Below are 23,493 nucleotides of genomic sequence, written 5' to 3' on the forward strand. Positions count from 1 at the left end.
GATAATGAAAGATGATGCAAGAGTAATGGTTATTATCAGCTCACAACAGGTATTGCCTCTCAGGATAATTACCCAATTCTTTGTATCTTAATTATACCATAACCAATCTTGTTTATTTAAATAGCACTCTATCACTTTGAGATCTGTAACTTGTTTGCTACAAGAAACATAATTTTTGTTGCAGTTATGGTTTAATCCTAAATATTTTGTCACTATTGAGGACAAATTGTATATTTCAGTGATTTATCATTAAAAACAAATACACCACATAGAATATCTATGTATGCCCTAATGTTTCTTTTGCATATATTTCCTGTTAACTGGTATTATTATTGTTATTTATATAGTGCCAACAAATTTTGCAGTGCTGAACAATTGGTGGAATAACAGACATGTAGTCGAGTAGACAAGTTGGACACACAGAGGGAGTGGGGTGTAGTGACACAGTAACAGAGGGATTGGGGGCCTGTTCAGTGAGTTTACATGTTAGAGGGATTGAGGGCCCTGCTCAGTGAGTTTACATGCTAGAGGGAGTGGGGTATAGTGACAGTAACAGAGGGATTGAGGGCCTGCTCAGTGAGTTTACATGTTAGAGGGATTGAGGGTCCTGCTCAGTGAGTTTACATACTAGAGGGAGTGGGGTATAGTGACACAGTAACAGAGGGGTTGAGGGCCTGCTCAGTGAACTTACATGCTAGAGGGAGTGGGGTATAGTGACACAGTAACAGAGGGGTTGAGGGCCTGCTCAGTGAACTTACATGCTAGAGGGAGTGGAGTATAGTGACACAGTAACAGAGGGATTGAGGGCCCTGCTCAGTGAGTTTACATGTTAGAGGGAGTGGGGTATAGTGACACAGTAACAGACGGATTGAGGGCCTGCTCAGTGAGTTTACATGGAAGGGAGTTCAAAAGGAATGGTGCAGCCTGAAAGAAGTCTTGAAGGCGAGCATCAGAGTTGGGAGTATTAGCAGAGGATAAACGTAGGTCTTCGGCAGAGCGTAGGGGCCTTGACGGTACAAACTGTTAAGAAGTATAAGCTTATTATGATATTAGATACTGTCAAGGTTATAAACTATAGTAAAAAGTCAAATGCAATTCAAAAGTAATTTCAAATTCAAGACCAGAGTAGCTGAACTGAAAGCACAGGGGACTTAGGAAACGTTTTCTGTTCGTCTTTCTTGACCCTAAATGTAACATTTGCTTTGAATTCACTTTGAATTCTCACTTTTCGGAATAATCTGTTTTTTCTCGAGTTTCATTGATCTTCATCCATAACTTGTTGTTTTACTTTTCTTCTAGTTTCCGCTGGTGACAATCACGGTAAGAAGAATAAAAAGAATATATAGTAAAGTAAAATAAGAAACAATATAAAACTATAATAAAAACTCTTAATCTTCATCTATATCATATTTTTAGTACAAATTAACAAAACACCTGTCCTTCAACTATAATTCTCTATCTTTCCGACATCATTCCAATCTTCATTATTCTTATTTTTATGTTCTTTAAGATCACAACACAGTTATTGTATCTTACAATTTGCACCACACAAACAGGGTCTGATCTATATACTCAGTATTGTGAAACACAATATAAATATATACATTATAAATGATACATTTGGTATACAATATACACATTTATTTTCCCACCCCTTTTTCCGGGTTGTGTATGTATATATATTTCTGCTGCTTTGTATTCCTCTTTTAGATATTTAGCTCTTTTTTCTGATGATTTTACCATACAAAATAAAACAAATTAGCACTATTACTAGGGAAAAGAAGATGCATGTACAATGTGCAAGATTTCTTAAGGAAAAATAAAGATTTAGTTCAGAAAATCCACAACTCTGCATATGGCGGAAAATTATGTCGGAAAAAGAGGCATACAGTTGCACCTTTATTTTATACCTAAAGTGCCATTATTTAAAATGACAAAGATGCACATAATAAAATTGTTTGGAAGGGAGGAGCAGACAGCTAAAATGTGGTACAAACAAAATAATATATTGACATAACAGAAAACAATTGGCTGTAAAATAAAAGATTAAAAACAAGCAGGCTGTGAGGGTTGGCATTGTGAGAAAGTAGTTGGGATAAATATCAAAGCTTCTTCTAAACGATACCTAGTTTGCCAGATGGGAATTCTATAAACGGCCCAATACCAACTGCAATGACTCACATATTACTTCATGGTTTATCCACTTCACCTTGTCGTAAACATGTATCTCCCTCTACATCTACAGAATCCAAGTAAGAGCATTATTGCACAGTGGCTAGATGTCTCACCTGTTCAAGGAATTGCTGACTTCTCCTTCCATTTGGCTGATGAGCTCGAACTCGGAGAGTATAGAATTAACATACCTCGTCAGGCCCACAAAACATTTTCTGTGTCAGAATATGGTGAGTAATAAAACAGATAATCATATATTGATCACTGAGTACTGCAGTATCAGTAGTTAAGTGCAATTACTAATTATTTTTTTTAAATCACTGATGTCTCCAAATATTTAAGAGGAAAAGACTTGTAAGATGTGTCAAGGTCTTTTCACTTTGTATAATATCCTTGCGTTATCTAGCAAGCATGGAAAAAATGACACAAGGACCCAAACCACTGAGGCCTAGGAGGCAGGAGATACGTAGTGATTGACCACAGATCGTGGTGAATTTGACAGGGAAGAAATCAGATGTCAGAAAATGTATGGCTTGTGTGTTGGTAATTCTTACTTGTAAACAATCCTCAAACCTCATGTCTTTTCAGATTTGAAGAAGTTTGAACTTGATTTTCATATTCCCAATACTGTATCTCGAAAAGCTGATGAATTTACCATCGATGTTTGTGGAAGGTAAGGCACAGCACAGAAAACATATTTTTATATAATTTTAAATAAATAAAAAGTCTGTTAAAATCAACTGGTGTAAGTGTACCGGTTTAGTTTCAATGTAACCAAAAAAGCATGCTTAACCTGATGGAAAATGTCTAAAAAAGGATAAAAAACAAATATAGTGCAGAATACCTGATTTGGTGTAAAAAGCACAATAGGGGGTATAGGAGAGAACTCACATGTACCAGAGCCCTATCACTCCGTGCTCTGGGTTTGAAATGCTCCATTTGAGAGGGAAGTATCCCACACTGTAATATTATATCTGCTTGTGTATAATTTATGTGACACTATGGTAAAGTGCAGCTAGACTGAGTGTTACCTTACCATCTCTATAGCGCTTACACACTTTTTTAGTTTCAATGTACCTTATTGTGGGATTGTTCTCTCTGAAAAAAAACAACTTTATAAATAATTTAATTACAAAAATACAAATAAGCGAACATTGGATAGGTCACTCTAGCAGGATTATTTACCAAAATGAATTCACACAGAATTTAAAATTTAAGGCCATAGTAGCCAAACTGAGAGCGTAGCTGACACAATTGTTGTTCCAGTTTAGCCATTTTCACCTAAAATGTGAAATTACTGTAACTTTGCATTATTTCATTACTAAATAACCTTGTAAACATTTGGTCATTATCACACTGTTTACCAAATGCTTGTGACACTGATACATGGTGGAAAACCTATAATGACTGGTCATTAGCAGTTTTGAAATTAATTAACCCCCTTAATAAGAACAGTACACCAGTGTTATGCAATTTGATTAATCCATTGTTCACAAATCTGTGTGTCTGCCATTTGTGGGCAATAGTGACAATGACAGTTAATATGTTCCAATTATATGTAATTTTGAGCGGCAATATATTGATGTATTTTGTTTTTATTTTTAGAGTATAGAAACAGCCCATAAAACACATTTATGGGAGTACTATTGTACCTATTTTATTGTTACCTACCTATGCCACATTATCTTTACCACTCACCCAATACACCTGTCCCCCCATATCTCTCCCCATTCCCCTCACTCTTGGGTTTCTCCCATGCCATCTATTCTTTGTGTTTCCTTCTATGTCCCAGGACACATGACATATCGTATTAAACGACTTCCTCCTTATTCTTGTACCTCATCTCAGGACCATCTCTACTTATTGTGTTTTATACCAAGCCCATTGTCTCTCCATATATCTCCATTAACTGCCGTAATACACTATTTGATTCTTAAAATGATTTATGCACACAGAAATAGTAATTCCAATACTTTACTGTTTTTCATTAAGAGCAGTAGAGATGTGATGCTTCTTTATATTGAGCAGAAGATACAAATTGTTGTTAAATCTAATCTCTCTATTACTTTCTAGCTTGCAACCATTTTGTTAACAGTTTTGAAAATGTCTATACTATCCTCTTCAGATACACCTTTGGGAAGCCAGTTAAGGCCTCTGTAGAAATCTATGTTTGTAAGAACTATGTCAGCCCATTCGAAGATGATGAAATTGATGATGAAGATCGTCATAATTGCCATCATATAAGTGATGCAAAGGTAAGAATTGTATGCAACTGTAATATTGTTTCCATTACTATTGGGGATGTACTTTGATATAGAAGTTTCAGTCAAAATAAAAATACCTCAATGCTTGGAGTTTGACAAGGTACAGTGCAAGTATGTACACAGTCAGAACACAGCTCTCGCTGACTTGTACAGAATGAGCAGGCATTATGTACTCACATTGTACAAGTACTCAGAAGGCTGAATGGGGAAAAATATCTTTAATGCGGGAAGGAAATGGAGTCTGGGCATGGGAGATTTCTTACCAAATAAGAAAAGCATTTAAACAGTTGTAGCTTCACAGCAGTATACACTCCTCCATAAACTGAAGTAGGTATGGCTCCTGGAGTATTCCATTAAGTTAAGGAAATAATTCTCCAACCTTAACTCCTCTCTCTCTCTCTCTCAACCATACTTGGTCTATGCTTTCCACACCTTCAGGCCTTCTCCACTGCTACTGAGCAGGAGGTGGCTGCACTTCTACTTTATTCTTGCCCCAACACTTCTCCTCTTGATCCCATTCTATCTCTCTACCCATGTCTTGTATTATCCTTAACATATATTTTCAACTACTCTCTTTTTTCTGGTGTTATCCTTGCTCCCCTTAAACATGCTACTGTCATACACATCCTAAAAAAAGACATTAATCTGAGGAAGCATAGTGTCGCGGTTATATGACCCAACACACAGAATATAAATCCACCAAACTGGGACAGAGAAAGTACCTTTACCAGTCCTTAGAGTGGTCGCTCTGAATGAACCGAAATAAAATATAAATAGGAACGTCAAAGCTAGCAAAGGTCAAGGAGTGCCAGAAATCACAATAACGAAAGCCAAAACTGGGTCAAGGAAGCAAGAAATACAGAATAGCTGGGTTAAATATATAACTAGACAATAGACAGAAATATAAAGGCACTCATGGGACCTTCATCCTTCTGAGGTCGATAAAATGAGTACCATCAATTGGGTAATAATAACATCTGTTACTATTCAGCTGTTGATTTGGTTAATACCGAGAATATGTGCTGAAAAGTGCTTTGAGTCCCACTGGGAGAAAGGTGCAATATAAATACTAGTTATTATAACAGGACTCTGTGATTTGGGCTAACTAATCTTTTATAGGTTTGGGTGTGTTACTGGAGTGAGATGGAATCTCAACATCTTTAAAATACTGCACATTTTGAAAAACAAATACAACTTTGATTATGTGTCGGACAGCTATAAAAATCCACTTCAGACTGAGGAAGAAAGTTATATGGTTTGTACTAGGTCAGGTTTAGGCAACCTTCGGCAGTCCAGATGTTGTAGACTACATCTACCATAATGTTCTTACAAATATAATGCTGGCAAAGTAACATGGAGGATGTAGTCCACAGCAACTGTAATGTCGACAGTTTCCTACCCTTATACTAGATTGTATGTAATGATAAAACACGTACGCTAAAGACACTCTATGAAGCTTGACGGGTTATATCCTAACTAATGTAGTGATTGGCATTTAACTGGCCCCCTTGAATATAGACAAAGGACATTAAAGTACTAATGGGATATTTTATTAGTGCAGTGGCCAACGCTTTATTAATATACTCTTATAGAACATTATGTTATTTATCAAAACATTTTCAACTTTTTTAGACTTGATGGGAAAAAAGTTTTTAATATCCATAAAATGAATTATTAGAACAACAGTCTCCTTTACAAAATATATATTTATTGCATTTGCAAATGTCATTGCTGTAGTTGTATTTGCAGAATTCATTAATCATTTCATATTACATTGTATCATGCATCATTTCATATTATATTGTATCATACATCTTGATCTGGAAAGAAATCATACAGTTGTAATCAAATGGATTCAACTCCCATTGAAGAATCAGGTTTATTGTGAAAATATACAGACTTTCAGCTGTTTGCAATGAACAAATCAAACAAACACAATCGGAAAAGCACACCATAACGAATGCAAATTTCCCCAAATTCAACTGGAAATGCAACTTCTAATGACTTGCCCAGTCTCAAAATTATTCAACACTCCGAATAGAGTCCATCACAACAGCACAAATATGCAAAACAGGTGTTGTCTCAAGCACACCTGATGCAACTAATCAAGGGCTTCATTAGTTGCACCAGGTATGCTTGAGCTGGAACACTTGAAATACCTAAACTGGCTAGGGATTTGTTGAGTCTCATGTTTGACAAAAAAAATGGTCCACAAAGTTAAGAGAAGAGCTCATCACCATTTACAAACAAGGAACAGGTTACTATGAGATAGCAAAGTAACTGAATGTTCCTAGAGACACAGTTGCAAGCATAGTTTGTAAGTTCCAAGTTGAAGGAACAGTGGTACACTGCCTGGACAGGTCAGAAAAAACAAAGCTACCAATGGTTGCAACCATATTTCTGAGAAGGCAGATTGGGAGAAAAAAACCTTAAGGTGACTGCAAAAGATCTGCAGCAAGACATAATGGCAACAGGCACTGAGGTTCCAGTGAGTACCCTAAGGTGCATACTAAATGCAGAAGGTTTCTATGGCAGAAGTCCTAGACCAGGCATAGGCAACCTTTGGCACTCCAGATGTTCTGGACTCCATCTCCCATGATGCTTTGCCAGCATTATGGATGTAAGAGCATTATGGGGGATGTAGTCCACAACATCTGGAGTGCCAAAGGTTGCCTATCCCTGTCCTAGACGTACACCACTACTGACCCAAAAGCACAAGAATAGTCGGCTCCAATATGCTCAAACTCATATAAGTAAGCTACAGATGTTTTGGGATTCTGTTCAGTGGAGCAATGAAGCAAAACTAGAACTTTTCAGCCCAATGGATCAACTTTATGTCTGGAGGAAGAAGAATGAAGCATATGCTGAAAAGTACATTCTGCCTACAGTTAAGCATAGTGGTGACTCGGTGATGCTCTGGGGCTGCATTGCATCCTATGGTACTGTAAATTTGCAGCATGTAGAAGGCAAGATGGATTCATTGAAGTATCAGGAAATTCTAGGAGAAAATGTTATGCCATCTGTGAGGAAGCTGAAGCTAGAGCGTCATTGGACCTTCCTACATAACAATGATCTTGAGCATGCCCTAAATTCCAACATGGCTTGGTTGCAGAAGAATTCCTGGAGAATTCTACATTGGTCATCACAGTCACCTGACTTGAACCACATAGAAAATCTCTGCTTGGATTTGAAGAAGGTGGTTGCAGCATGCAAGCCCAAGCATATTACTGAACTGGAGGCCATTGCTCATGAGCAACGGGTTAAGATTCTTCATTGCAAACAGCTGCAAGTCTGTAGATTTTTAAAATAAACCTGATTTTCCATGGGGAATAAATTATTTTAATTACAACTGTATATAAAGGGAATGTACACACATATTTTTCAGGTATTATAAAATGCAATTGAACAATAAGATGCTTTGCCATTGTATAGATGCCATGAGCACATCATATCACCAGGATCGGTGCAAGGATTTTTGACTGGACAGGCAAAGATGCCTGTATAAGGTTGTGTGTCTATTAACTCCTGTTTTGCCTCATTTACCCACCCTTTTGCTAATATTTTGTTTAGTTTATTCCTTTTTATGTCTCCTTTCCTATATTTGCAAATTGTATTCCATTTTCTCTTGATTCATATTCATGTTTGTGTCCCTTGAGGTGTCATTTAACACTTATGTTGTTACTCCTCCTTGTGTCTGTGACATACCCTCCTAACCTGTTGTCTCCAAGCCCCATGAGGACCCTTGTCCCTAACCCCTTGAGTCATTCCCCCTTGTGCCTCTTTCCATCTTGAGTCTTTAACCCCCCTGTGTCTCTTACTCTTACCTTTCATTGTGTATCTCGCGCTGTCTGTCGTATGTCCTCACAGTTTACAAAAGAGAATCTTCTTTATTTGCTACCTGTCCTGAAAATAAACTGCTTGATGCTCATTGCCCTGACCCCTCCAGTCACAGTGAGCCGTTCCTTGTCAGACAGGGCAGAAAATGAACGCATGTTATGAAAAGCCTGCGTCACCTGGAAAATTGTGCCACACGAGCTGGGACTTGATTGAAGTGGTTACATTACTTGGAGTAACCTTTTAAATTACCGTAGTAAAGCATTGCCAATATACATTTTCATTGAAATGTCAAATTCCATTGTATAAACTACATAGAGCAAACCTGATATTCACTCATATGTGAGTGCAGGTTCTCTTTAATATTTAATTAATACTTTCTTATTCAGTTTTTTGCTTGACTCAAAGTGTCCCACATTTCTTATTTATTTACAGACTGATGAAAAAGGCTGTGTCACCAAAAAGATTGATCTTCACTTTTTCAAATTAACAGAATACACGTATGTTTCACGTTTAACCGTTTCAGCTGCATTTAAAGAATATCACACAGGTAATTATTCTGACTATTCAGGTGATTCAATAGATACTTATTTTGAAAAGTAAAAATTTGCACCATATGTGGTTTTTCAAATCTTTCAATTGTCAAACTATTTACTATTTTGAAAAAGAAACTAAAATAAACATAATAATAATAATAATAATAATAATAATAATAATAATAACACGTTTAGGTCTCTCAAAGTCAAACAGGGAGTTTGGAAGGAACTTACCTAATTTAGGAAATATTTTTCCCAGTATGAATGCAAGTCAGTTACAAACTCCTTTACAATAATCACTTCAGTAAGTGGTAATGGTGCAATGACTATATCCCTGCAGCCTTACATTTGACACATTTGTCTGGCAGAGAACAGTGTATTAAAGTGGAGCTCAGAGTTACATATTAAAGCCCTGTCATCCATTGAGCTGAGATTTACCCGTCCTGTCTCAAATTATGCATAGCAGGGAATTGTACTTGTTGCTCCCAGGGAGCGAACTCTTGTAAGTATAATGCCTGTTCCTGTCAGACTGTCCTGTTTGATGAGCAGTGTTGTCCATGCATGGTCACTCCCAGAACCAATCACCATAAAGTCAGGGGAAGTCTTTTGACTTGCATCTCAGGGTTCAGCACCAGCATGTCCCTCCATATCGGTGCTGACACCATTGGTATGATGTGGTATGTGAACTGGGAAATGTAATTCACAGGACTTGTAAAAACATATTTTTTTATCACCTTTACATATTTGTCAAATGCAAAGAAGCAGAAACTGTACTTTGGCACCATAACCCCTTAAATAAGTGGTTATAGTGCATAAAATATCCCTTCAAAATATTGAAATGGTGAATGAAAGCACTAAATTAATTCAGTTTAAGCAAACATTTGGGGATTTACTAGATGGTGTTTAAGTGTGGAGTGTGTGTGTGTGTGTTGGGGATATATTTTAACGGTATTTGTTTGAATATTAAAGTATGTATGTATACATATATAAATATATATTGATTTTTTTAACCACCGTATAGTGTTTTGTATCTCATCGTTAGTAAAAGGTTTGTTTAGAAATTCCAGTTTAATTAGATGAATTTTTTGGATATTGCATTTTATGAGATTTTTTTTATATATGTTTCTGTTTATTATTAATGATTACAAAAAAGAATAAGAGTAGAAACAGAAAAGATACATTTCGCTCTCATACAAGATTACAAAAGACAAAACATAATACATACCGCCTGCGGGGTACTTTGGGGGAGAATAACCAGCCATGATATAAAATCCCTATGCAGATCTTTATTTATTAGGGTCTAGTCTAGACTTGAACAGTATAATTAAACAGTAATGCTTCCATGTTTAGCTGGTTCAACACCTGTGACTGTGAGTTAAACTTAGCTATTGTAAAGATATTTGAAGATTTCCAATTACGGGCAATGAGGGTTTTAACTGCAATCATAAAACCAATATATATAAATGCATCTTTTCTCTGTAGTTGATTAACATTCAGGTGAAGAATGATGAGATTCTCTGGGGCTTTAGGAATAGATTTATTTAATAGTAGATTTATACATCTTAGCCAGTCTGGATGGGACCAAATACCATCTGTTCAATACTGTGAATAGAATTTCCATTAGATTCAGACAGTGGAAAAAAATTCAGTTTTTGAAAAGAACTGAGCACCATTCCTCTCTGTAAATTTTTATCTTTAAGTCCTTTTCCCACTTTTTACAAGCTATGATGGTTTTGGGAGCCTCTAGTTTTAACATAGCCCCCTTAGCTTTTGAAACCGCCTGATCTACTAGTGTAGCATTTAGACATAAATAGTTATATATACAGTATAGAGAGTTATCCCAGGCTTGTTACTCCCATACCATAAAAGGGGTCCCAAATCTATCATTCCGCAGGCCTCACTCTCGAAATAATGTCATCCTGTATCTTTAACAGTATCCGGTTGGGATCTATATAGGTGGTATAATAGGTTGGCTAAGAGTGTCCTGTCACTGATAGGGAAGCTTAGTACTCCAGCTCTAACTTTCTGCGCTAACTGTTTTTTTTATTGATCCTTGGTCTTTTCCTTTTCCAAAGAAAATTTGTGAAGGAGCTTTGGATCATATCTATTTGGATCATATCTAACCATGGTTTAGGCAGGTTTAGCGGAAGCATCCAAAATAAATACGACTATTTGGGTAGGATACATGCATTAATAAGATTCCTTCTACACCACCAAGTAACGTCTACTTGTTTCCATTTTTTAATGATATGTTCATTGTTTTAAGATAATTAAAAAAATATTAAACTGCATAGTATCCAATACATTTCGTGTACGATCTATACACAAATGTGGAAGTGAATCCTTTGCCCATGCAAACTTATATTGATTTTTAATCAGATCCCTTTTTCTTTTACCTAGATTAATATCCATCAAAATTGATTGATTTATATTTATTTTATAGTTATAAATATCGCTGTAAGGCCTGATCTCCTTCATTAAATTGTCCAGAGAGTTGACAGGGTCAGTTAGGGTCACCAGCAGGCATCGGCATACAAATGTAATTTTGGATCTCTATGCTTTGTTGGAAAGCCTTTCATAGCATCATTGTGTATTTTTTATGGCTAACACTTCCATTGAGATAATATATAGAATTAGAGACAGTGGGCAACCGTGTCTGGTCCTATTATGTAGATTGAACCAATCTGAACAAATATTGGGTCCAATCGTTCTTGCAGAAGGGCAAGAATAAAGACACATAATTGCCGATGCATCAAACCCTGAATTCTGAATTTTAGTAGAACCTTACTCAGAAGCTCCCAACTGACCCTATCAAAGGCCTTCTCAGTGTCAACAGCCAACAACAATAAGGGGTTTTTCTTTCTATTCGCACAATCCAGAATGTCTAATATTTGTCTAGAATTATCTGTAGCAGTGTGACCCGGCACAAATTCGATCTGGTCTTGATTAATGATAGTATTAAGAATTTTCTTCAGTCTATTAGATAAAACAGCTTAACATATTTTGACATTCCCATTAATTAATATATAGGTCTGTAGCTTTCTACTTTAGTCGAATCCTTTCCTGGTTTCAAAATGGGCAAAACATTCGCTATAAGCAGTTATAGCCAACCTCTTATCCAGTTGGACACCAGGTACAAAATTAAAATCCCATTTGAGGATTTGAGGATTTGAGTTTCCCTATAATATTTGATCTATTCTATTTATTAACTTTTGGAGAAATGAAATCGGGGATTGATTAGGGCTGTAAATATTTACTAGTGTGTAGACCACATAATTTATTTTATATATCAAGATAATACATCTGCTGCTGTTGTCCACTTCCTCGAAGATTGGCTCAAGATTGGAAACTATTATTGCTCCATGTGGAAAGCAAGAAAATGTTGTTGAATTTTAAGCACAATTAATTTTTTTTTGGCACATAGTATGAAACTGATGTCCTCTTTTAAATGGGGTATTCAAACCCTGAGCATTTATTCAAATACATTTTTTTTATTTTTTTATTCTTTATTTTCATTGTGCATGAAGTAACAACAGGCATGCAGGGTCACAACAGCAGCTGCAGGCTTTTTCATAACATTTTAGCATTTTAAAGCGTGGCAGATTAAACAGCACATTTTTTTTTAAAGGAAACATGAAAATATCTTGCTTTATAACATTAGTAAATTAGTTTAAATATGCTAAGCTAGACAAGCTTATAATTAGTTTGGTCTCGTTTAAGGTTAATTTGAATACATGGCATTGCTTTTCTGTGAGGGTCCAACATTTATGCTTATGCGATATTTATATCTGCATAGATTCTCGCTATAGTAAAATATCAAGGTGAGCCTGGCAAGTGAGAAGAGTCAGAGGAGAGACACAGAATGAAGGGTACACAATAGCATTAGGTTACCAACTTTGTGGGTCAGACTTAGCTGCAGGCAAAACAATGCAGTGAGTTCTCAGGTGAGTTGTTTGAAACATGTAAACTGCTGGCTGTGTTTGTTTAGTAAGTGAGTCAGTTCGCAGGTGAAGTATAGTCAGCAGGGCCCTCTGTTGCTTCCGTTCCATAGCTCCCATTTACCCTATGCTTCGCTTCAGCAGAGCATAGTCCCTGTCGCTGCTGGTGACCGGTAAGGGGCCATGCGTTTCAATGTCCCGAATCAAGGCTCTCCGTGTCTTGTTGGGCTCGATGCAGGGCTGCGGTTTGCTCCTGGTCGGTGTCCACCTCCGTGCTTTCAGAGGCCTTTGCTGTTTGCGTGCCCTCCAAGCCGGGTCCTTCATTGCGGGTTCTTGCTGCTGCTTGTTCCTAAGTTTGGGAGGGGCACTGTGTATGATCCACAACCTACGTAGAGCCTCTTCCTCTGATATCGCTGCTGACTTTAGAGTGTTTAGGTTCTGCGGTGTTCTTCTCTTCGTCACCCTGCATAGGTAAGGTGCCTGCCTGTTTCTCCGCCGCCTTCTCGCAGTTTTGTGTCTCTTCGGGTGTGCCGATTTTCGCTGTGGGTCGGGCAGTGAATGGCATGGTGGGGAGCTTAGATTTGATGTCTGCTGGACTCCCTGTCGCAGTCTGCATTCAAGCTTCTGCCAGAAATTTATAAATATTTGTTCCAAGCTGGACATAGGGCCTTGTTGTTCAGGCCGCGTGGTCGCCGCCATCTTTGGTGAGTCTCTTGGCCCTCCAATGGGTTTCTCTGTGTCTGCCATGGCTGGGAGGACTCCCAGTAGTGGACCGGCATCACCCCCACCGGTCCATAGGGGGGGGCTTGCGGGGCACTCGCGTGTGGCAATCAGCCCTCGGGCCGCTCCAGGCTGGGAACTCAGCCGCCGCTCCCCTCCATCGCGCTCCCGGCCACATGCCTCCATGGGTAAAGCCTGTCTGTTGTCCGTTCACGGGCCGCATCACCAGTTCACTGTGTGGATTGAGTACCCGGTCGTCGCCTGGGGTCAGTGTGTGCCTTTTCATGAGGTTTGGAGGTGCCTTTTTAGCTTTTTTACACAGATTAGTCAGGAGCTTCAGTTAGGCACGTCTTCCCTCCATGGCAGTCAGGCCCCGCCCCTCTATTCAAATATATTTGAGTGTCATCTACATTCAATCCTCCCTTTCTTCTGCTTCCACCTGTCACCTCCACCATCATTACTCATAAAATTAAATTTAAATTTAAAAAAACATACAAATACTGTCTAAAACCTTCATTCCACATTCAAACCTCAAGGAAAAACCTTGTAAGATCAGAAATAACATTTCCAATCTGACCGTCTTAGGTCACATTCAAGGTGTACACGATCAAATGCTGTATTGTTACATAATGAATCCATAGCTTGATCTACACATATTCTAATTTGTAGATTTTAAAGATTAAATTTAATGGGCAATCTTTATCTTAATTTCCTCAAAGACCTGTGGAGAATGTAAAAAAAAAAAAATGTAGTACTCACAGTTATCCTTTCTAAATCTCTCAGATTGTAATTGCTATACAATGTATCAATACATTTTAGATTTTGCATCCAAAGCTCTATAATCAAATGTGACAAATAGTCTTAATAATTGGGAAAGGGGTCTAATTTCCAAATCTTCACCTGGGATACTAAACTACCGTATAATCGATCTTTCCAACATCTTGTCTAACTTTCATACTCACATTTGGATACTTAGCCTCTTTAAGTTAAAGATAACCAGTGCTTTCAATAATAGATGAATAAGTCATCATACCAGATCTGCGCTTAGGATGATATATCAATATTCAATTATCATATAGGCAGTTTTTCAAACAAACAATTTATCTTAACACTAATTATTTTAGCTAGTGAAAATTAGCTAGTGAAAATTTTAAAAACTCAACCGTGCTTCACAATCCACCCCATCTATTTCTTCTAGTAGTGAAGCCTTTAACCCCTTAACGCCGTTACGACGTACCATGCCGTCCCGCATTAAATGGGCTTTAAAGCCGTTGCGGCGGCATGGTACATCGTAACGGCTTTAAGCCCCTGTTGGAGAGGTGTACTCACCTCCGCCGCGATCCTCTTCTGGGGGGCTGCCTGACAGCCCAGGCAGCCCCCCTCCGGCAAATTTGCAAGCACTATATTTGACCCTGTAACTCTCCAAGACACCATAAACCTGTACATAGCGGGTACTGTTTTACTCAGGAGACTTTCTTAGTAGCCACGTAGTCACAAACACTGGCCAAATATTTGTTTTTTGCTTTTTTCACTCAAAAACAAATATGAACGCTAACTTTGGCCAGTGTTTGTGACTAAGTGGCTACTAAAAAGACTGGACATACCCCACTTGCAATACCTCGGGTTGTCTACTTTTGCAAATGGTATGCCATCATGGGGGTAATTCTCATTCCTGGGCTACCATACGCTCTCAAAGGCAACATAACCAATCTGGCAAATTTCAATTTGAAAATGGAATGTTCTATATTTGACCCTGTAACTTTCCAAAACAACATAAAACCTGTTAATGGGGGATACTGTTGTACTCATGACACATCGCTGATTACAAATATGTGCATTTTTTTTGCAGTAAAACCTAAAAACAGTATAGTAGTAAAACAGTATAGTAGTAAAACAGTATTATGACAATCACAGTTAAAATGTCAGACAGAAATGCAAATTTTAAAACAAATCTTATTTTCTCATATTTTTTTAAAAATTTTATTTATAATAAATTATGTTCCATATATGAATAGTTAATGCTAAAGCCCTGTTTCTCCTGAACAAAATGATATATAATAAGTGTGGGTGCATATAATTTGAAAGAGGGGAACTATGGGTGAACAGACATATAGCGCAAATTCTAGTTTTTGTTTACGTTTTGTGTTGATCAGAACGTGCACTATTGACTCCGTCCTGAAGGGGTTAATTATTCCTAACTAATATTTAATCCTATCAAATCTTTCAGTGTTCACAACAGTACATTAGTACTTAAACTCAGAGAGAGAGAGATTCATTTTACTTATTAGAGATCGATTTACCAATCAGTTTCATTATAAAATTAGATCTATATACAAAGTCATTGAATTTGAATCCAAATTTTAATCATGTCTGGTGCTTATACAGTGTTACCTTTAATAGTTTCTTATTTAAACTTTAAATTATTTGTCTGTCCTTATTATTGTTAATATTCATACCAGCAGTGCTTAATAAATTCATACAGATTGTTTCTCCGTTTATCAAATATATCTTTCTATTTCAAAAGTGTGAAAAAAAAAATATCTTTCCTTTTTATCTCCTTTCCCTCTCCCTTCGAACCTCTCCTCCTCTCCTCCATCCCCTATGTATTCCTACCCTCTTTTACCTGTGTGTAATCTCAGAATTAAGTAGTGTCATAACTTCAAATATAACTCTATTCTGTATATCTATCATATAACATGGCGTATTAACTTATTAATATAGCTTATTATCAATAATTCAATAGTCTGCCCAGAATTTTACGGATGATCCCATTGATGGGAAAGGGTAATGTAAAACCATGTATGTTTTAATCACATTGTACAAACTCAACAAAAGCAAATATGTGCATCCAAAACAGGGGTGCGCAGGATGGGTATAGTTGTTGATAGTTGTGCCACCAACTAAAACCATGATTGGTGCTCTCAGCAGGAGACAAGAGTAATGGAAATAAATTACTTAAAAATAGCTTTTAATAGTATTAAGGCAAGAAACACTAAATTGTATAGTCAAGCCAGATGGTTAGAAAATTGCAAACTTATATCTGTCATGGCAAGTTCACTTTAAAATCTGGTAAAATAACTTTATCAAAGAAACTTTATTTTATTCAGTATATACAGTAGTGTGTATAGACAAGGTAATATATATATATATATACCTATATATGTACCTATAAATTAAATAACACATTATTGATTGTATGGAAAATTGGAAAAAAGATGTATCAATAAATGAACAAATATCAAATATTACAATATTACAATAAACTTCAAAATGTAAAGCATTTTAAAAGGCATTGCAAAAAAATTAAATTAAGGCCTTAATGCCAGAGATATTAAGTATGACTGAAAGTATTCCAAACTTCTAATTCAGTTTAGACATCTACTAAATATTCACTACGTAGTCACAACCTGGACACCTAGCACTATCCTGATCCATTGAGTGCGGCAGATTTGAAGTTAAACAGATAGAATACTGTTATTAATTAACAGTGGGTACTATAGTGGATTTATTAAATGTGTTACAAAAAAAAATAATGTAACTGTAAATGTATTTATAGCGAGTTGGTACTAAATATACCTTAATGTGTTTTCCCCCAGGGCACGTGGAGACAGGATTTAAGTCACTCCGAATTGGAAGCCCTGACCTTCTGAAATTTGCAGGCTTTGATTTTTTTTATCATAAGGGAATTCCCTACACTGGCACGGTGAGCATGGATTGAGTACAGGACATGTACAATAATAATATAACAGAGTCACAAAGATAAGGCACCAAAAAAGATACACGTGGGCAGGAAAAAGAAAGGAGAAAGACAGAAAAATTACATGGAAATGGAAGTAATGAAAAAAAAACACATAGATATTTTAATTATTTATTTATTTATAAGCGAGTAAGTAAAAAAGACAAATGCTTTTGACTGGGGCAACTAAGCATGGGGCCTTAGATGCGAAGAAAAGGTAGTTTTCAGTCTGTGGATGAATGAAGCATATAGAGGTGATGGGGTAGAGAAAATTTCTAGACTTGAGAGGGTCATATAGAAACAGTCAAGAAAGGATTCAGGAGTTATACTGTTGGGGTAATTCATAAAAGGGTAGTTGAAGCCAGCAGAGTTTTTACAACAAAGAGTGGCAGATAGATTAACAAGAGACAGATAAAGGGATGGAATAGGTCACACGTAAATTTCTATGATATCTGACATGGGAGATGGACATTGGAGAAGAGATATTTGAGACACAGAAAAGGAATGATGATAGATAGAAAAAGATTGCTGTCACAGAGGATGGAGTGTTTGTAACCCAGAATTGATATAGGAATGACATTAGAAATGGATGCAACTACATAGAAGAGGAACAGTGAGATAGTAGACATATGGTGTTAACAGAGAGCAGTAAATAACTAGATGGTCCAACACTCCATCTAATGTTACTTTATTAATGATCAAAAACAGGTAACAATTTGGTCTCCTCCAAAGACCTTTATCAAAACTAATTTCGAATCCTGTGTATCCTATATTAAGCTTCATCAATGACAGAGGATTTGTATAGCAATGATCATGGATATATAGATGGCCTTGATAGAGAAGGAGGACAAAAGTGATGAAAAAATTCAGATGACTATGACAGAGAAGAGGAATGTTTATAAAAGCAGGCGGTAGATGACTGATGCAAAGCCAAGAAGCAGAGAACATTGTAGAGCTAGAATGGCCATTACTCAAGGAAGTTAAAGAGATGATTTAATGCGAAGGATTCCATGACTCAATAAAGGGACCACAGTGATATATGAAAGTTGAAATTCTAGGGAGCCCTTTCAAGAGAAAGGGCGTAGGAGACATCGGAGTGACATGGCAGACAGCATTGATTCCACATAAAGACATCAGTGGTACCACATAAACAGGTAGCAGGCAAATCACGTAAATATAGCTGTGGCACTACATAGAGGCAGCAATGATGTTGCACAGAGACAGAAATTATACCACAGAGAGACAGCAGTGTTACCACATACAAATTATATAAAATAAAGAAAGTGATAGCTCTAAAAAGTAACAGATACATGCTGGTATATAATAATAATATATTAAATAATATATATAATAATATAATAAACAACATATATTGGGACAAGATATTGATATGGACTTTCTTTGCAGCTGACTGTTGTGAATGTGGATAAGCAACCAAAAGCAAATGCAACTGTATTCATAATTGTGAGCAACGGTGATGAGAAGACCAGCATATCTCTGGTGACTGATGAGAAGGGATTAGCTCACTTTTCCCTTGATACATCGAAATGGAAGGAGACTGTCATGATACATGTGAGTCACTTTTTTTTTCTTAAACTGAGGGGAATAATAGTTGACCAGTAAATGCTATGAATTATCTGTACGTCAATCTGTCTAAAGGACAAAACCCCAGCTTTCATCCCTCCTCCCTGTGCTATTTCCCAGTTTTTCTCACACTTAGAGGAACATGCCCCCTCACCAGATCTAACATGCCTAATGACACTTTCCACATTCCCGATAACCACCTATTCATCCTGATTTATCATAATAAAAGTTTCTTCCCAACATCCTTTAATCCTCTCTTCATGGATTGTAAAGTGACATAATTAAATACTAATCTTTGTTGTAAAATTATACAAGTTCATCAACTGTTTTTTTCTGATCTAAATAAGAAATAAAATTAAATTTGAAGTGATTTTCTGTTGTGCTACAAAAAGTGAAAACAATTTCTCCTTTTGTAAAAAGCTTTTACTATGCTTATTATGATCCACGTGCTTGATTATTATATTTTCCCAATTCAGGAAATCCAGGCAGGTGAGGGTAATCAGATAACTTCAGACAGGACCTGGCTCTGTAGTCTAGGGAGACAGCAAAACAATTGAGCATAGAACCTAGGGGGTTCTGTGCTTAAATAGGGGAGAGGTAATAGGAGCCATCCCACAAGGAGGGGTCTCAGGGCCTATATAATTGGAAGTCTCCTCTGGGTGAGTAGGTGTCCACACCTCTCTATGTGGGTGGGATGCTATGTCTGTTTGTTCATTTAACTTACAAACCTCCATGCTTGCTAAGCTGGATACCACAGAGGTTTGTCAGACTAAGGGTATCCTGGAGCAGCATGGGGAATACACAACACATATCACCTAACATGCCCACAGGAGGACAGGTAGGTATCCAGCTTAAAATATCCCATTAATGACAACTCTCTGTACTCTATCAGTTAGCTACCCAGTCATGTGTCTCATTCCACCATGTTTCTGTTATGCCTATTATGTCAAATTGCTTAGTGTACGCTATTCCGCTAGTTCCCCCATTTTGTTATTTAGGCACTTTGCATTAAAAAGCATACATTTAATATTTAATATCATGAGTCACTTGTACTTGATGTGAGTTTTTATTACTATTACTTACACCCTCTGTTCTGATATATTGCTCCTCCCCTCGTCTCCACACCCTTTCACTGAGCTTTCTGTCCTATCTACATTTTGTAGATTTCTGTGTGCATCCCTCCCCCCACACTAGTTTAAAATCTACTCCAAACTTCTAGTCATCCTGTCCCCCAGAACAGCAGACTTTCTTCTGTCTAGGTGCAATACATCCAGGGCTTGAGTCCTGCAGGAATACGTGGGAACAATGTATCGGCACTTTTTCCACAGCAGAAACGCTGTTCCTGTTAGTAGTCCTGCAGGACAGAGGCTCACTAATTAGGTGATTTAGGTGGCCACCTAAAGGCCTCACACTGATTGGGGCCTTGCAGCTGCCTAAATCACCTTAGGGCAGTGTGACATGTTGGTTCCTTGCTCAGAGACCGGAGGCCCGCAAAGAAGGGGGACTGTTGGCTTGCCCTTCATGCCGCCGGGTGCAAGGCCCCTCCACACCGCCTGCCCTGGGGGAGAGACAGCCTCCTGTCTGCAGCTCCGCCGAGTGCAGAGCTGCAGACTGAGGTGTCTCGTGATCTCCAGCCAATAAGAGCATTGCCACGGGTTACCACAGCAATGCTCTGACTAGAGATCGCGAGACTTACCACGTGGTCTGCAGCTCTGCACCTGGCAGAGCTGCAGACCGAAGAACCAGCCCACCGGATGACCAAGGAAAGCTGCCCACTGGACCACCAGGAAATAATTCCAGAAATCTAAAAAGGTATTTACCTGTTCACATCCCCCTTACCCACCTTACAGCCCCCCCTAACCACCATGCAGTCCCCCACCCACTTATAGACCATCTACCCACCTCACAACCCCCTACGCACTCACAGTCCCCCTACCCACCGTACAGCCCCCCTACCCACCTTACAGTCCCCATACCCACTCACAGACCCCCAACCTACTCACAGCCCCCTACCCACCTTACAGCCCCCCTACCTACATTACAGCCCCCTGAACCAATGTTACAGCCCCCTTACCTGCCATACAGCCCCCCTACCCACCATAAATCCCCCTTATCCACCTCTTGGCCCCCATACCCACCTCACAGCCCCCTCTACCCTCTCACAGCCCCATACATCTCACAGTCCCCCTACCCTCTCACAGCTCCTACCTTCTCACAGCCCCTCTACCTTTTCACAGCCCCCCCTAACCTCTCACAGTTTCCTACCCACACCTTGCCACAGCCATCCCCACCCTGTCTCCCCACACACCGTCACAGCCACTACCACACACTCACAGCTCCCCCAACAAACCCTGTCACAACCCCCTCACACACCCTGTCACTCCCCCCATACATGAACCCTGTCACCTACCCACACACCCGGTCAACCATTTTACACACACACACTGTCACCGCCACACACACTCTATCATCCTCATACACTAACAACCTCTCCATACAATATCACCATCCCCAATCACTTACAGCCCCCACACACTGTCACCCCTTCACCCAATATATATATGCATACGAGCATATAATTTTTTTGGGTGGAGGGAGGTGGATCTTGGGTGAGTTTCCACACTTTTTTCCCCAGGACTTGACCCCTGAATACATCATAGGATTAAAGATTGTACCCAAGTGCAAATGTAGCCCGAGTGTGCTAAAATGCCAAAACCCTCCTTCTTATACCATGGCTTTAGCCATGCATTAACCTCTCTAATCTCCTGCTGCCGTTCTACTGTATCGCACGACACAGGTAATATCCCTGAAAATACTACCTTGGTGGTTATTGTCTTCAGTTTACTTCCTAATTATCTGAACTCACTCTTTCAGACCTTCCATTTTTCCCTGACTTTGCACACACACACACCATCCCTACACACATTACATTCCAGACTCACACACTAGATCCCGTTTACAACTCCGGATCCTCTACGCACACACACTTAATCTTCTATACACACTCTGAGTCCTCCACACACACTAGATCCCTACACACACAATAGATTCCCAATAGGCACACACTGACATAAACACTCTGGATCCCCTATGCACACTCTAGATCCCCTGTAAGCAAACATATCATTAAACACACACACACTTTACAACCCCTACACACACTACATAATCTAAACACACATACAATACAGCCCCTAGCCACACATATTAAACCACAAACACAAGCTCTATGAATGGGCAGCCCTGGAAGAGCGTTGAACCAATAAGCTCACTTTGGTCTTGTCATTGGTGATAACAACCCCTTCTCTGGACCTGCCCTCTTCTCAGTGGGCTGCTGTGATTAAAAAATTGTCCAGAATTTTTTTTTTTCCCCTGTCCAGCCCTGACTGTCATTCAGCTATGTGTCTGTTCCCCAACTATCTTATCTCCTCCCACTTCACTATCTGCCTCCACTAAACTCTGCTCTGCAGATCTCTATCAAGATTGTCAATCTGTCTCAGTGTCACAATTTGCTTCCAAAAACAACAATATATGTGAACACAACCCAGTGAAGAAAAAATATATATATAATATATTTTAGGTGAAGTATCCAGGTATCCAGGTGAATCCCCGAAGACTTCCTCTTGTCTTCAATAGATATGTGCAAATAAGATAGGGGATAATCTGCTAAATACAGATACAATAAAGAAACATAGCGTTTAACTGTGTGGGGACTGGTACTAATATGTAATCACAATTGGTCACTCACAAATTTGTGGAGTTAAAACAGCCTTGAATGGTATCTTTTTCCTTCAGTATCCAGTGTATTGTCCCTCTTCACATATTCATCATCGAATAGATGTATATATCTCAAAAGAGAAAGATATACACAAAAATGTAGTGCACTTCCAGAGTATGATAAAGTATTTAATGACTTACATTTAGATATAAAACAAACAGCTTGTCACCATACACGTCCTACGCGTTTCGTCCTAGGTTTGGACTTCCTCAGGGACTTGGTGCAATAAAGTGCAGTAAAAGATAATAGCAGCAATTCAAAAGATCCCTCCCATAGTCCTTTTATACATCCCCGTTTAATGTTAAAAGTCTTTCAGCTGGTATTCAATTTTTGTTTTGGCGGTATGGAACCGATGACGTCATCGCGTGCGTCGCGGTGTGAGACCGGGTGACGTCATCGCGTACGTCGCGTGCGTTCCACCTTGCGTTTCACAGACCCGGAAGTGGGTCGCAACCGTTGATCTGTCTCACTTGTTCTGTTACATGGACTCAAAACGTGTATAAATGGATGGACAAAACGGAAAGGGGGAGAGAAAGGCAATAAAAAAGTTCTCTGGATGGAACTACCTTCAGAAAATAAGATGAAATCAGAGAAAATATATGTTCACAATACAATCTATGGTTATAAATCTGTAAATATATATCTCATTTTGATGAATAAAGGATACAGGTTTATACAAAAACATGTGTTTACCTATTTAACATATATATATCATTCTCCTATTTAACATATATATACCATTCTCACAATTTGTATACCTCATATGAGAAGAAATACATAAAGTATATTAATAGTACTGTAATTTAACATCTTGTGTGTTTATAATACAATGTACATTATTTATACATACATATAGATAATGGTATAGTTGGTGAAACCCATTTATGTTGCACTTTTGTCTCTTTCTACTTAAAGGTGAATGGAATCAATT

General features: G+C 38.3%; 1 protein-coding gene across 1 annotated transcript in view; it reads left to right on the forward strand.

Annotated features, from left to right (window-relative positions):
• LOC134575460 (alpha-2-macroglobulin-like) overlaps nt 1-23,493 on the forward strand; it is a 143,148-nt gene that overhangs the window by 31,444 nt on the left and 88,211 nt on the right. Inside the window, exons 5-11 of the mRNA XM_063434754.1 lie at nt 1,300-1,320; nt 2,246-2,402; nt 2,761-2,845; nt 4,298-4,427; nt 8,706-8,820; nt 17,061-17,167; nt 18,608-18,772. Of these exons, the coding sequence (XP_063290824.1) occupies nt 1,300-1,320; nt 2,246-2,402; nt 2,761-2,845; nt 4,298-4,427; nt 8,706-8,820; nt 17,061-17,167; nt 18,608-18,772 (780 nt within the window). The remainder of the gene's footprint in view (nt 1-1,299; nt 1,321-2,245; nt 2,403-2,760; nt 2,846-4,297; nt 4,428-8,705; nt 8,821-17,060; nt 17,168-18,607; nt 18,773-23,493) is intronic.

Source organism: Pelobates fuscus, chromosome 10, assembly GCF_036172605.1.
Source record: "Pelobates fuscus isolate aPelFus1 chromosome 10, aPelFus1.pri, whole genome shotgun sequence".
NCBI lineage: Eukaryota > Metazoa > Chordata > Amphibia > Anura > Pelobatidae > Pelobates > Pelobates fuscus.